This window comes from Lonchura striata, chromosome 2 (genome assembly GCF_050655825.1).
Source record: "Lonchura striata isolate lonStrDom1 chromosome 2, ASM5065582v1, whole genome shotgun sequence".
NCBI lineage: Eukaryota > Metazoa > Chordata > Aves > Passeriformes > Estrildidae > Lonchura > Lonchura striata.
Genome location: NC_140704.1, coordinates 426,003 through 438,172, shown reverse-complemented (window position 1 = coordinate 438,172; position 12,170 = coordinate 426,003). Strand labels below are relative to the sequence as shown.

The window sequence follows — 12,170 nt, the reverse complement described above, 5'->3', positions numbered from 1 at the left end:
AGTACTCACCCATTGCCATTTGGTTTTGGAGGTTGGTGTCCCTAAAGCCAAAAAACCAATAAAATGATGAGCCACAGGACTTGGGAGAGAGAACACTAACAGCAAATGCAGTAATTCCAAAGAATATCATGTTTGTGCCCAAATCACATAAAGCCCCATTAATGAGGGAGGCTGTGCCAACAGCCAGCCTGGCATAGGGAGCGGGTGGCGCATCTGAACAGCAGGACTGGCACAGAATTGATCCTAAACAGAGGAAGAGTTGGTGTTACGGAGCACAGACCAGGAGTGGAAGTGAGCAAAAGAGGTGGGACACGAGTGGCCATTGGCATCCAGCTGGTCAGTGCCTATCGGGAATTGGGAGGTTTATTGGGAGCAGGGACATTTTTAGCTGTGATGTTTGTCTGTACTGTCTGAAACACGGCGTGTGGGGAGCTGTGCAGTGTAAGTATCTCCATCCCTGTTTGGAGAGGTGGAGTCCTTTCTCTGCAATGATTGTTCAGTTCTGAACAGCAGCTACCAAAGCCAGGTGATTTCAGAGTCCCAGCTTTGGGCAGCTGGCACCCAGAGCTGGCTGCAGGGCTCCCTGCGAGCTGGCTGTGAGAAGATGAGCAAGGTTGGAATGGGCTAATGCTCTGCCAGCCTTCTGCAGGATCTGTGGATGACTCAGGTATTTAGGATACAGTTAGACTGATACTGATTCCTGAGAGAGCAGTGGAGTACCTAACATAATCCTAATTAGTGGAGAATTAAAGGAGGGAAGTGGGTGCTGAGTGATGTAATTTGATGGGATCTACTTTCCATGACATTGAGAACAGTTCCGGAGCAGTGGGATTAGTGAAAGGTGTTAGTGATTAAATAATACCTTGAGGCTTCTTTATGGTATTTGGGTTAGTCCAGAGTGACCTCAGGAAGAAACTGGAAGAGTCAATGGTTAACATGAGATGTGTGAAGTGGGCTAAGAACTGGGGCCCTCAGTGTGTAGCTGTGAATACAAACTGGGCTTAGGCAGTTTTGGGGGGATTCCTGGGGATCCACCTTCTCCTGCATTTAGTGTCTGCATTGGAGCCTGGAAAAATCATCAAGAATGGTTCTCCCTGCCAAATCCAAGGTGGTGTGAGGCACTCAAAGCCATCCCCTTCTGCTCTGACCACATGGGAAGTTGGTTTTGGTGCCAGGGGATTTGAGGTCTCCCTTATTGCTCTCTGTGGTCACGTCAGGGAGGGGCCCCACTGTGACTCAGGCTGGGACCCCTTGGGCCCCACTGGGACGTGGTCAGGCAGCTGGGACCCCTTGGACCCTGTTGGGACTTGGTGGGGAGCCACGAGGTGGGGGCTGCTGAGGCCGAGGGTGTGAGATGGGCAGAAGGACGCAGGACTGGTCCCTCCTGGGGCCCTGGAGTGAGATGTGGCACCCATTCCCATTTGGGAGGATGAGCCTGCAGGTTGAGGTGTCTGTGGCTGCAGCAGGGAAGCCTCAGGGGATGGTGGGAACAGAGAACCAGGTGCAAGAGCTGCACCTTCCGTCCCACCTTCCGGCTGCGGCTTGTGGCTTTCAGTTTCTGGGTTTTTCTGCTGTCTGTGGTTGGTGGTTGGCCTCTGTGCAGAGGCCTTGGGGAGGAGCCCGAAATGCCTGAGTTGGACACAGATAGGCTCTTTGGGGTCTGTAAAGGTGAGCACTGGGGGAGATGGTTGGCGTGGGGAGGCTGCTTCCAGCAGGGGCTGCTCCAGGGGTCAGAGCTGGGACCCTCGTGCCAAAGTGAGAGCAGGTGCAGGAGACATCAAATCCTTGGTCAGCCTGGAGCAGGGTCTTTGGCTCAGCATCCCTCAGGCTGGGGCTGCCTCTGGCTTTCTCCAGGACCTGGGGGCAGCACCTGAGGTATGAGTGGCTTCGTTGAAATGGACAGTCTTACCTAAGTGTTTGTTGTGAAGGTGAGTTCCACATGCCAGGTGACATCTGCTTCTTTAAGATCCCAAGGCTGATATTTCCTTCTCTAAGTCCATTTCTTGTGAGCGTCGAAGTTCCACATGGGTCTGGGACCTGTCCCTGTGAGGGAGCTGGAGAGGGTTGTTGGGGACTGGAGCAGTGCAGCCCCCCTGCTCCAGGTGGGATACAGGGGTATTACTAACACTGTTCTCACAGCTGGCTCTTGTTGTTTGCTGCAAAACAATCTCTGCCAGTGTGTGCAGATGCTGTTAGTCACCATGCTTGCCTCATAGGATGACGAGGTGGGAGCAGCGGTACCATGGTGTTTGTTGGGGTGCTCAGGCCCACGTGAGCATCCTGTGTTGTTGTCAGCCTCGGTAGCTTTTTAGCTTGTGTTTTGAAAATACTTCCTTTGCCTGCTCTGTTGTTCCTGAGCAGGTGCCTTTGGGAACAGGGCAAAAGGATGGGATCTTTCCGTGGCTTTAATTGTCTTGCATGTTTCCCAGGGAGGGAGGAGCAGTCTTGGAGAGCTTTGGGAAGCACTGCTGGGAGCATCCCTTTGGGATTCTGGGCTGCTCCCCTTTCTGTGGATCTCGATGACCCTCCAGTCCTACCTTCTGCTAGGGTCGGCTATTCCCAAAATTCTAGTGTTGTTGGTGCCTGCGATGCCCCACGTGCAGAGGCGGAAGGCTGTGGGGCAGGGGCTGTGTGCCATCTGCTGCTGGGCTGTGTGGGAGCTCTGCTGGGGCGTGCAGGAATGTCCTGTGTCCACTGGGCACTGCAGTGTCACCACAGTGAGGGAGCTCCGTGGTCCAGCTGAAGGACAGCTCTGTGACCGTCCTTTGCAGACTGCTGCGAAGTCCCTGCCTTTCTGTCAAGGCAGGAGGGATGTTTCAGGCTTGTCCATCTCCTGCCCTGTTCTCCTCCTCACCTTCACGTGGGTTTTCATGTCTTTTGAGTCCCATTGCTCACCATTCAGTTCTCAGTTTCACTCTGAGGCTATTTTTAGTGCCATAGCTTCTTTTGTTTTACTGCTTTTGGAATAAACTGGAGGATTTTTGCTGTTTAAGTGATGGTTATGGGAGAGATTTTAAAGCGAGACTTGAGGACCTGAGTCCTTCTTTAGTCCTCTAACCAAATTTTCACCTAGCCTTTTGTCTTTGGATTTCAAAATCACAAGGAGATTTCACAATGTCTGGCCTAATCATGCTGATGCTGCTCATACCTGCATCACCAGTAGGGAGCTTGGGAATTGGGAACATCCTGGTGCCTGGAGACAGCCCTGTTCCATGGGAACAGCTCTGTACCTGGAAACAGCCTGGTGCCTGGGGCCAGCCCGGTGCATGGCTGGCAGCATGGCAGGGCTGCTCGTGCCCTGCAGTGCAGGTACCAGCCTACCTGCAGATTTAGTCAGGATACTGGTATGGACAGCTCTGCATGCAAAAGTGCCTGGAGGGAGTTTAAAGAGCAGAAGTGATGGCTGCTGCCTTGATCTAGTATTACACCCTGTAGGTAACATCCCAAAGCATTATCTTCTGGGGCTTCCCTGAGGCACCAGGGTCTGGACCAGCTTAGGAAGCATCATCCTTGCATCTGTTATCCCTCCATCTGCCTTCCCTGCATCTGACTTGCATCATTTTGAGTGCAGGATCTGCAGCATGGCCACTTGCACGGGGCCCATGGCAGGATGCCCTCCTCGAAAGGCTGGCAGCAGTTTGGTGCTCGGCTGCTGTCCTTGGTGGACAGGAGCGTGGCCGTGCCCTCTTTGGGTGACCTGAGCCTGACCTCACCTGTGTGGGAGGGAGGCGTTTGCTTCAGTGCTGCATGGGGGGAGAAGGTGGCAATTTCCTCATCAGCAGCTCGAGGTTTGCGGCAGGACCTGAGCTGGGGGTGTGCAGTGTGGGAGGAGGGAGGGAGCTGGTGCTGGAGTCGGGCTCTCCTGTGACTGTTACTTACTTCCCAGCTGGTGTTAACTCTCTGCTGGCTGGGCCTGTTCCTCCTCTCCATGGAAACTGGAGGGAACAACCTGCTTTGAGGCACCTCTCTGGGCAAGAAGCTTCAGAAAGTCAGTCAGCCTGTCAAGTGTCAAACGCAGGGCTCTGCTGCAGAGTGGGCACGGGCACAGGCACGGGGCAGGGCAGGGTGGGAGGGTCCAGCTGGCACTGAGGATCTGTGGCAGAGCTCAGACCTGGAGCAGTGCCTCATCTCTCCGTCCTGAGACCCTGGGGATGTGCGGGGCTGTGGGGTGGGTGAGTGTTTGTCAGTGGAGAGCTGGAGGACATTTGTCTCTTGGGGCCAGGGTGCTCTGGGCGACCAGAAGGGGTTGTCAGGGTGCTCGGGGTGACCAGAAAGGGTTGCCGTGGAGCTGCGCGCTGTGCAGTGGTGCTGTGGTGGATGCTGAGCCTGTGGCAGCACTCAGCGTGAACGTGTCTCCGTGCACTGGGTCAGGGGCCGTCTCTGCTTCCTTCTCCCTCCTCCCGTTCGGGCCGAGGACGTCTCTGGCTCCATGCTGGCCCCGCGAGGCCAGCAGGCAGGGCTGGCCCCCGCCCGCCTCCGAGTGACGGTGCCGCTGACGCTGGCAGCGTGGGCTGTGACGTGGGGCTGCAGCGCTGCACCCCAGGGCCGGGCCACCGAGCCCGCGCCCCCAGACGCTCCGGTTTGGCAGAGCCTCATCAGTATTCCTGGTGCATGGCTGAGCTGGCTGGAGCTGGTTTGCAGAGCCCGGCAGCTCCAGCATGGTCCCGACACAGCGCTCGGGGTCCTGCTGCAGCTGCAGGCGAGCTTGGCTGCCATCCCTGGCACTGCACAGAGCCCTCCTGCTCTGCTGCTCCAGCTGGACAGCATGTGCCAGGGCCCTGCGTGCCCTGCAGCCTGGCACAGGTGCCGTGTTGTCACCTGTCCTGCCCCCTGCCTGGGTGCCCTGCAGCCTGGCACAGGTGCCGTGTTGTCACCTGTCCTGCTCCCTGTCTGGGTGCCCTGCAGCCTGGCACAGGTGCCGTGTTGTCACCTGTCCTGCTCCCTGTCTGGGTGCCCTGCAGCCTGGCACAGGTGCGGTGTTGTCACCTGTACTGGCCCCTGCCTGGGTGCCCTGCAGCCTGGCACAGGTGCGGTGTTGTCACCTGTCCTGCTCCCTGTCTGGGTGCCCTGCAGCCTGGCACAGGTGCCATGTTGTCACCTGTCCTGCCCCCTGTCTGACTTTGTCCCTGGCAGTGGTGTGGAGCCTGGTCTGCTGCCTGCAGTCCCACGGCCAGCACGTCTGTGCAGGGCTGTCAGCCTCGAGCACTCACAGCCCTGGCGGCATGCAGGACCGGAGCTGTCTGGGCTCTTCACATGCTCCTGCTCTGCTGCTGTAGCTGCCCTCTGTGCAGGCACTGGAGCTGTTGGGTTCCATGCTGGGAACCTCATCCCTCCTCCGGCTGCCGAGGCATTGCTGGTTCCTCATCCGTGCTGGATGTGTGGGGCTGCGGGGGGCCCCAGACTCAGGCCCCTCTGCAGAGTGACAGTGCTTTTGAGCCCAGGAGGGATGGTGAGTGAAGGTGTCCCATCCTCCCAGCTGGGCTTCTCCCTGACAACAAAATCGCCCTATCTGCAGATCTCTGGAGCAGCAGTACTGTTTGTGTCTGGGGGAACACAGTGCTGGTGGGTCAGGGAGAGCAGTGACACCAGTGTCATGGGGTCTGGGGAGCACAGTAGAACATTTGACCACTGTTTAGACTCCCTTTCCTTTTTGGGGCTCCACCCTGAATGTCACACCAGGGCCAACCAGCACTGGAATGTTCCCTGGCTCTCGGACTCCTCCCATGCAGCTGTTGTTTAGCCTCTCATGGATTATATTAATTTCAGCCAGATGTTCATGGCCGTAATGTTTGTACCATGCATGTGACTCAAAGAAGGCCTGGTAAGGGACCAACATGCTTCTGTCCTCAGGCACCTGCTCTGGGTCAGATTGCCAAAGCCCTGTTACTTCCCAGCTCTCAGAGATTCTTCTGCAGCCCTGCATAGCCCTGGGGACTCTGGCCAAGTCACCAGTGAACAGGTGAGCTGTCACCTGTCATCTGCATTCGACACAGACACAGCTCCAGTCCAGCCCAGTACGGTTATGGTATGAACTGCCAGAGAAGACACACATTAAAGGCATGTAGGGAGTTTCTGTTGTGGCTCGCCTCAAACCTGGTGTTTTCTGGTCGTGTTCTCAGAGCAGTTTCTCCATCAGTGGAGGGCTGAGGTAGCTGGAGCCCATGTGTTGCTGAGACTGACGGGGTTTGAACCTGCCCTGGGGTACAGACTCCCAGCCTGTGCAGGTGCCCTGCAGCCCTCAACCCCAGGACTTGAATCTAAGGCTCCATTTTAGACTGTTTTAGACGTCTTTCAGAATAATGTCAAGGGGATCACATCAACATACATATCAGTGCACACAGCATTTGGAAACCTTTGCCACAAAACAGCCTAGTTAGATAAGAACAGTGTTACGCTGTTACTGTGGTATAGACCAGTATCCTACTGGGATGCAGTAGGACAGGTGTTGTACCTGTATTTCTTCTTAGGCTGCTGGAGGTTCCAATTGAGTGTTGTGCCCAGGGTCTGACTCTGTATTTAAGAAAGGTGGAGACAAACTGCAGAGAATTGGGAATCCTTAAAAAACACAAATAGCTTTAAAGATATGATCTCTGGTAGGACAGGGAAGGGATGTCATCAGCTAAGGGGAACTCCCCATGTTTTCCAGTAGGTTTAATCAGAATTTGGGTGGGATCACAGGAGGAGGAAGAGCTGGAGCAGGAAGGAGGTCACAGGCACGAGGGGACTTGAGGAGGTCATTGTGCTGGAGGGGTCTTGGGGAGGTCGTAGGGATGGATCAGACAGACCCTGTCAGGGGGACCCAGCATGTCCAGTCCTGCCTCAGCGGGCAGCACAAGGTGCATCATCTCTCCCGCACACAGTTTGTGATTCAGTGACACCTCACAGCCAGAACCTGCCAGAATATTTTAAAAAGCTGAGACTCATGTGGAAAGGGAACCATCTGGCACTGTTGCAGTATGTGTTAAACCCAGGGTTTGGAAAGAGATGGATATAGACGGTCCAGTCTCCCCACAGGAAGAACTTTCCACCCCTGGGAGCACAGAGCTGTGCCAGGCATGGTGGGCAGGAGCTTGTGAGGGTCCTGACCTGGTTGCATGGCCAGAGCCAGGTACCTGTGCCTGAGGTACCCCTGACAGGTTGGCTCTGACAGCCTGGTCCCCGCAGCCAGCCCTGTCTGGTGTTCAGCCCTTTGGAAGACATTCCCTTGTAATTGCTTCCTGCAGAATTCCTCATTGTCGCTGCAGTGCGGCTGCTCGGGAGACGGGGTGGCAGATGCTGTGCGCGCGGGTCGGAGCCAGTCTGGCAGTTCGTGTGTTCCTGTGACCTTGGCACAGATGGCAGAGCTGCAGCTCTGGCGGGCTGGCAGGCGCCTTCTGCTCAGTCCCGGGCACAGGTGCCCGTTGTCTTGGGAGGGAGGGCAGTGGGATGTGGCACTGTCTGCCCTCAGGACACGGCTGCGGCTGGAGAGAGGCGGCTCTGAGCTACAGCTCCCCAGCGGGTACCGGGGAGGAAGGGGAGCTGCTGGCATAGGGCTGCTGCCAACACCCGAGGGAAGAGCAGGATGTGAAGCCCCAGGAGAGGCTCTGGGTGGGACCTCTGCTCCTGCATGCCATGATGGGATCCGTGGTACTGACAGGGATGGGAGGGGAGGTGGATGCTGGGATCTGCGGGCTTCGGAGAGGAGGGAGAAGGGAGAAGGAAGGGGCTTGGCCGAGGCGCTGGCTCTGCAGTAGGGAGAAGAAGAGCTCTAGGTGGGGTTTGGCTGTGTCCAAGGCCTGGTGCATCCAGAAAACTGGAGAAGTAAGGATGAGGCCTGCTGTGGAAGAGGATGAGGGTTCAAAGAGAAGGCACAGTCCAAGAAGGTGGTGGGATTTCGGAAGAGTCAAGGCAGTGGAGTCAAAGACTCCTGTATAAGGAGGGGGAAAGGGCGGTGCTTGATGTTAAGGTGTTCTCTGAAGAGGCCTGGAGAAACAGGAGAAGACCTGGGCTGGCTCAGCAGACAGGGCTTTCAGTAAGGTAAAATAGTTTAAGGGGGAATCAGGCATCTTTTTTTTTTCCTCCCCAGAGGGAGCACAGATCATAATTGTAATGTGAAGGAGGAAAGCCAAGAAGAGGGAAAAGGTGTGGAGGAAAAAGGAGGAGAAGGAAGAGGAGGAAGAGGAGGAGGAAGAGGAGGAAGAGCACCCTGGGGTGATGCTGGAGACAGGGACTGCAGGCAGCAATGAGGGGTGCTGGGGAAGAGGTGGAGGAGGTACCACAGTGAGGACTCTAGTGGCCGAGGAGGAGGGTCAGTGCTTAGTGATGGTGGGTTTGGTCAGAGGAAGTGACTGCCCTGGGACGAGACAGGAACGAAGCTCTGTCTGAGGTTGTCACACTTCAATTGGTGCCCTCTGCTTCGGCCTCGGGGGGCTCTCGAAGTCAGTGCTCGCGGGGGTCTGTGCTCCAGGGTCGGGGTGCTCAGGGCTGCCCCGGCCCCTGGGCTCCATGCTGACGCTTTTCACGTGTCCCCGAGCACAGGGCAGCTGCTGGGGGTTCGCTGCCCGTCACAGCTTTGGGAAAGGGGACAAGGCAGAAGGGAGCTGGATTGGAGCAGGGCCGGAGGCTGGGGCCGGGGCTCTGGCGCGCAGAGCGGGCTCTTGGCAGGAGAGGGGCAGCTCCGGGCCGGGCTGAGGGACGTGCGGCGGGACTGCGGGCAGGGACTGCGGGCAGCGGGGCCGCGGGGGGTGCCGCAAGGCCGGGCCGAGCCGGGGCCGCCGAAAGGGTGCGTGTGCGGGTGTGCCGGTGCCGGGTCCCGGTGCCGCTCCCGGAGCCGGTCCCGCCAGGGTCCCGGTGTCGATGCCGGAGCCGGTCCCGTCGGGGTCCCGGTGTCGCTGCCGGAGCCGGTCCCGCGCGGTCCCGGTGCCGTTGCTGGAGCCGGTCCCGCGGGGTCCCGGTGCCGCTCCCGGAGCCGGTCTCGTCGGGGTCCCGGTGTCGCTCCCGGAGCCGGTCTCGTCGGGGTCCCGGTGTCGCTCCCGGAGCCGGTCCCGCGGGGTCCCGGTGCCGCTCCCGGAGCCGGTCTCGTCGGGGTCCCGGTGTCGCTGCCGGAGCCGGTCCCGCGCGGTCCCGGTGTCGCTGCCGGTGTTCACGGGCAGCAGCGGCGAGCGGGGGCGCAGCGCCCCCTGGCGGACACGGCCGGCACCGCGCCGCACCGGGGCCCCATTGCCGGCCCTGCCCGGCGGCCGGTACCTGGCAGGGTCCGGGCCGGTTCTGGTCCCGGTGAACGCCCCGCCGGGGCCCGGGCAGGTTCCGGTCCCGACGCTTGGCGTCGCCCCGACGGGGTCCGGGGCGGTTCTGATCCCGGTGAGCGCCACTGCGGGGTCCGGGCGGCCGGGCAGCGCCGCAGCTCCCCGGTTCGGGCTCCGCCGCGGGCACTGAGCGCGGCCGAGCAGTAACAGGGACCGGCGCCGCTCTGCCCCGGGGCCGCAGCCCCGCGCCGCTGCGGGACGGCGCCGCCGCCGGTGCCCGTGCCCCGGACTCGGTGCCGTCGGTGCCCGCGGAGGGCGCGGCGGGCGGGGCGGCCCCGGCCTCCGCCCCATCCCCATCGCGGCCCCGGCCCGTTCCGGGGCGGGCCGGCCCAGCCCCGCGCTGGCGGCGCGGAGCACGGCCCGGACATGCGGGCGCGTCGCGGGAGCCCCGCGCCGGCGGCGGAGAGCGGCGGGCGTGGGGCCATGGGGCAGCCCCGCCGCTGACCATGGCCGAAGGCTGGCGCTGGGCCGGGCCGGGCCGGGGCGCCCCGCGGCCGAGCCCCCGCCGCGCCGTCAGCGTCTGCGAGTCGCTGGACTTGCAGGGCGTCCCCGCCGTCCAGGCCGCGCTCGGCGCCGCGCAGCACCAGCGCCGGCGGCCCAAGAGCTTCTGCGCGGCGGGGAACGGGCTGCCCGGGGCGCTGCTGCCGCCGCCGCCCCCCGCCCGCGCCCGCGGCCGCCTCCTGGAGCTGCTCCGGCTGCGCTCGCCCCGCAGGCACAGCCCCGAGCCGGAGGGCGACGGCCCCGACGAGGCGCAGCGCCCGCGCCCCAGCAGCATGACCTTCCTGCCCACCGCCCGGCCGCCGCACTCCACAGACAGCCCCGGCTTCCTCCGGGGGGGCTCCCTGTGGGGCAGCCGCCGCTGGAACCTCTTCGGGGGCAGCGGCTGGAGCGGCTCCGGCCCCAGGAAGAACTTCAGCTCCCTGCGGAAAAGCTTCAGTTTCCGCCTGCGCCGGGGCCACGAGCTGCGGCGCTCTGAGTCTGGGGGGCTCCTGCGCCCCACGCGCCTCCGCACCAAGAGCGAGGGTGATGCCAGCTCCCTGCACACCTGCCCCAGCAAGCGGGACCTGCTCTACCCGGAGCTGACCAGGGTCGGGGGCCGGCTGCACACTGATCCCGTGCAGACGGGGGGACTCTGGAAGCTCCTCACGAGCCGCTTCCGAAGGCGAGAGCGTGGCAGCACCGGCAGCGTGTGCCCCAAGGATCCCCATGGCAGCGTTGAGCCTGTCCTCCTGGGTGGGGGTCCTTTGCGGGCTCTGGGTAAGTAAGCACAGGAGCAGTGCTGGGCTGGTTAGAGCCCCCTGTGCCAGAGGGGCCCGCAGGGATGGGTGGCTGTGGCCTGTCCCAGCAGCCTGTCTGGGCTGTGACCTGGTTCTGTCCCGGTGCTCTGCAGGGTTTGCACTGGTCTGCAGTGAGGTGTGTGTTCACAGGGTCATGTGCTGGAGCAGCCGTGGTGTGGCTGCTTAGGAGGATGTGCGTCTGGTTCCCTTGCTGGCCACACACCTGGGAGTCAAGCACATGTGTCACATGTCCCTCCTGCCCTGGTGGTGTCCCAGCAAGGGCAGGGTGGGCTGAGCTGTCCTGCACGTCCCCACAACATTGGAGGAATGGGGAGAGGAGTGCTGTTGGGCTCTCAGGCAAGTGGGGCTGTTTGGGAGGTTGCCAGAGCAGAGGTGTGGAACAGCACAAGGGGTTGGAGAGCGCAGAAGTGTCCCTTGCACCCTGCCTTGTGAGCGGCTCCCTGGTGCCAGCCCTCGTCCGGGGGATGCTCAGCCCCGGCCCCCCCTGCTAAGGTCCTGCACTGGGGCTGAGCAGAGACCACGTGTTTGGGAGCACAGGGACCCCCACCGGGTGTGGGGCAGCCTGCAGAGAGCAGGCGTGGCATTACCCGTGATGGGACAGGTCCCCACGGGGCTGGGCATTCAGCGGGCACTGGCAGCTGGAGCAGCTCTTGGGTGTTTGACTCTGATGTTGGTGGGAGTTCTCTGGCGCCAGGGCTTTGTGGGGCCTCCGCTGGGGCTGTGCTGGTTGTGCCTGTGTGCCCTGTCCCCTTCCGGGCCCTGTGGAAGGAGCTGCAGGCGAGCCCTGTGGCCTGGCAGGGCCGGGAGGTGACAGCAGCATCCGCAGCAGCATCCACAGCTTTTTAAGGCATGGAACGCTTGGAGCTGGGGGCTGGGCCAAGCCCTGCCGCCCGCTCCCGGGGGGCCTCGCTGGGTTCCATGGCTCTGCTCTGGATCTGGGTGCTGTGGAGGCAGTTCTCTGCTTGGCTTGTGTGCCAGAGGGATGTCTTAGGGCTGGCAGGCTCTCCAGGGAACCCACATGCTCCCGAGGAGCCTGCTTGCTCCTGAGGCAGCTCCTGCCCAGGGCAGCATCGTGCCTGGACATTCCCCATGAGTGCTGGGCCACAGAGATCAGCACAGGAGCAGCTCTGCAGCTGCCCAGGGAGCTCAGGGGGCTCCATCCTCTAGGCCCTTCTGTCCCTTGGGCTCGCTGTGCTCCAGGGGAAGGTTCTGGAGGCTCCGAGGGATGCGGGGCTGCCCGTTCGGCACGAGGCCGGGATGCTGCCGCGCTCCGAGGGTTCCGGTGCCGGCAGGGCGGCCCGGGCTGTGTGCCGCTGCCGGCTGGGTGGCGGAGGTTCCCAGGAGAGGGGAGGCTGCGCTCATGGCTGGGGAATGTGGGTGTATGCGGGCAGGGAGGGCCGGGCCCAGCCCCTGCAGCGGGGGCCTGTTCCTGCTTGCCGCTTCCAGCGGGAGCTGCGCCAGCAGCACCCGGCCTGGCGGCCGCATTCCCACAGAGCAGCCGAGGCTGAGCGCTCGGTTGGCCTCCTTGCCTCTCACTTGGCTCCTCCGTGAGACAGGTAGGAGCTCCCTTTGGATCCGTCTCTGGGAG

At 61.4% G+C, this 12,170-nt stretch overlaps 1 protein-coding gene across 3 annotated transcripts in view; it reads left to right on the top strand.

The window, feature by feature from the left end:
• The window catches only part of AGAP3 (ArfGAP with GTPase domain, ankyrin repeat and PH domain 3), a 108,624-nt gene that overhangs the window by 20,868 nt on the left and 75,586 nt on the right, over positions 1-12,170 (top strand). The window contains exon 1 of one of the 3 annotated variants that reach the window (XM_031503774.3): positions 9,716-10,541. The exons of 1 other annotated variant lie outside the window; for it this stretch is intronic. In XM_031503774.3, coding sequence (XP_031359634.3) covers positions 9,731-10,541 — 811 coding nt within the window. In that variant the 5' untranslated portion in view covers positions 9,716-9,730. Of the gene's footprint in view, positions 1-9,715; positions 10,542-11,948; positions 12,139-12,170 lie in introns of those variants that run through there. One more of the 3 variants, XM_085572868.1, reaches the window with a different exon arrangement.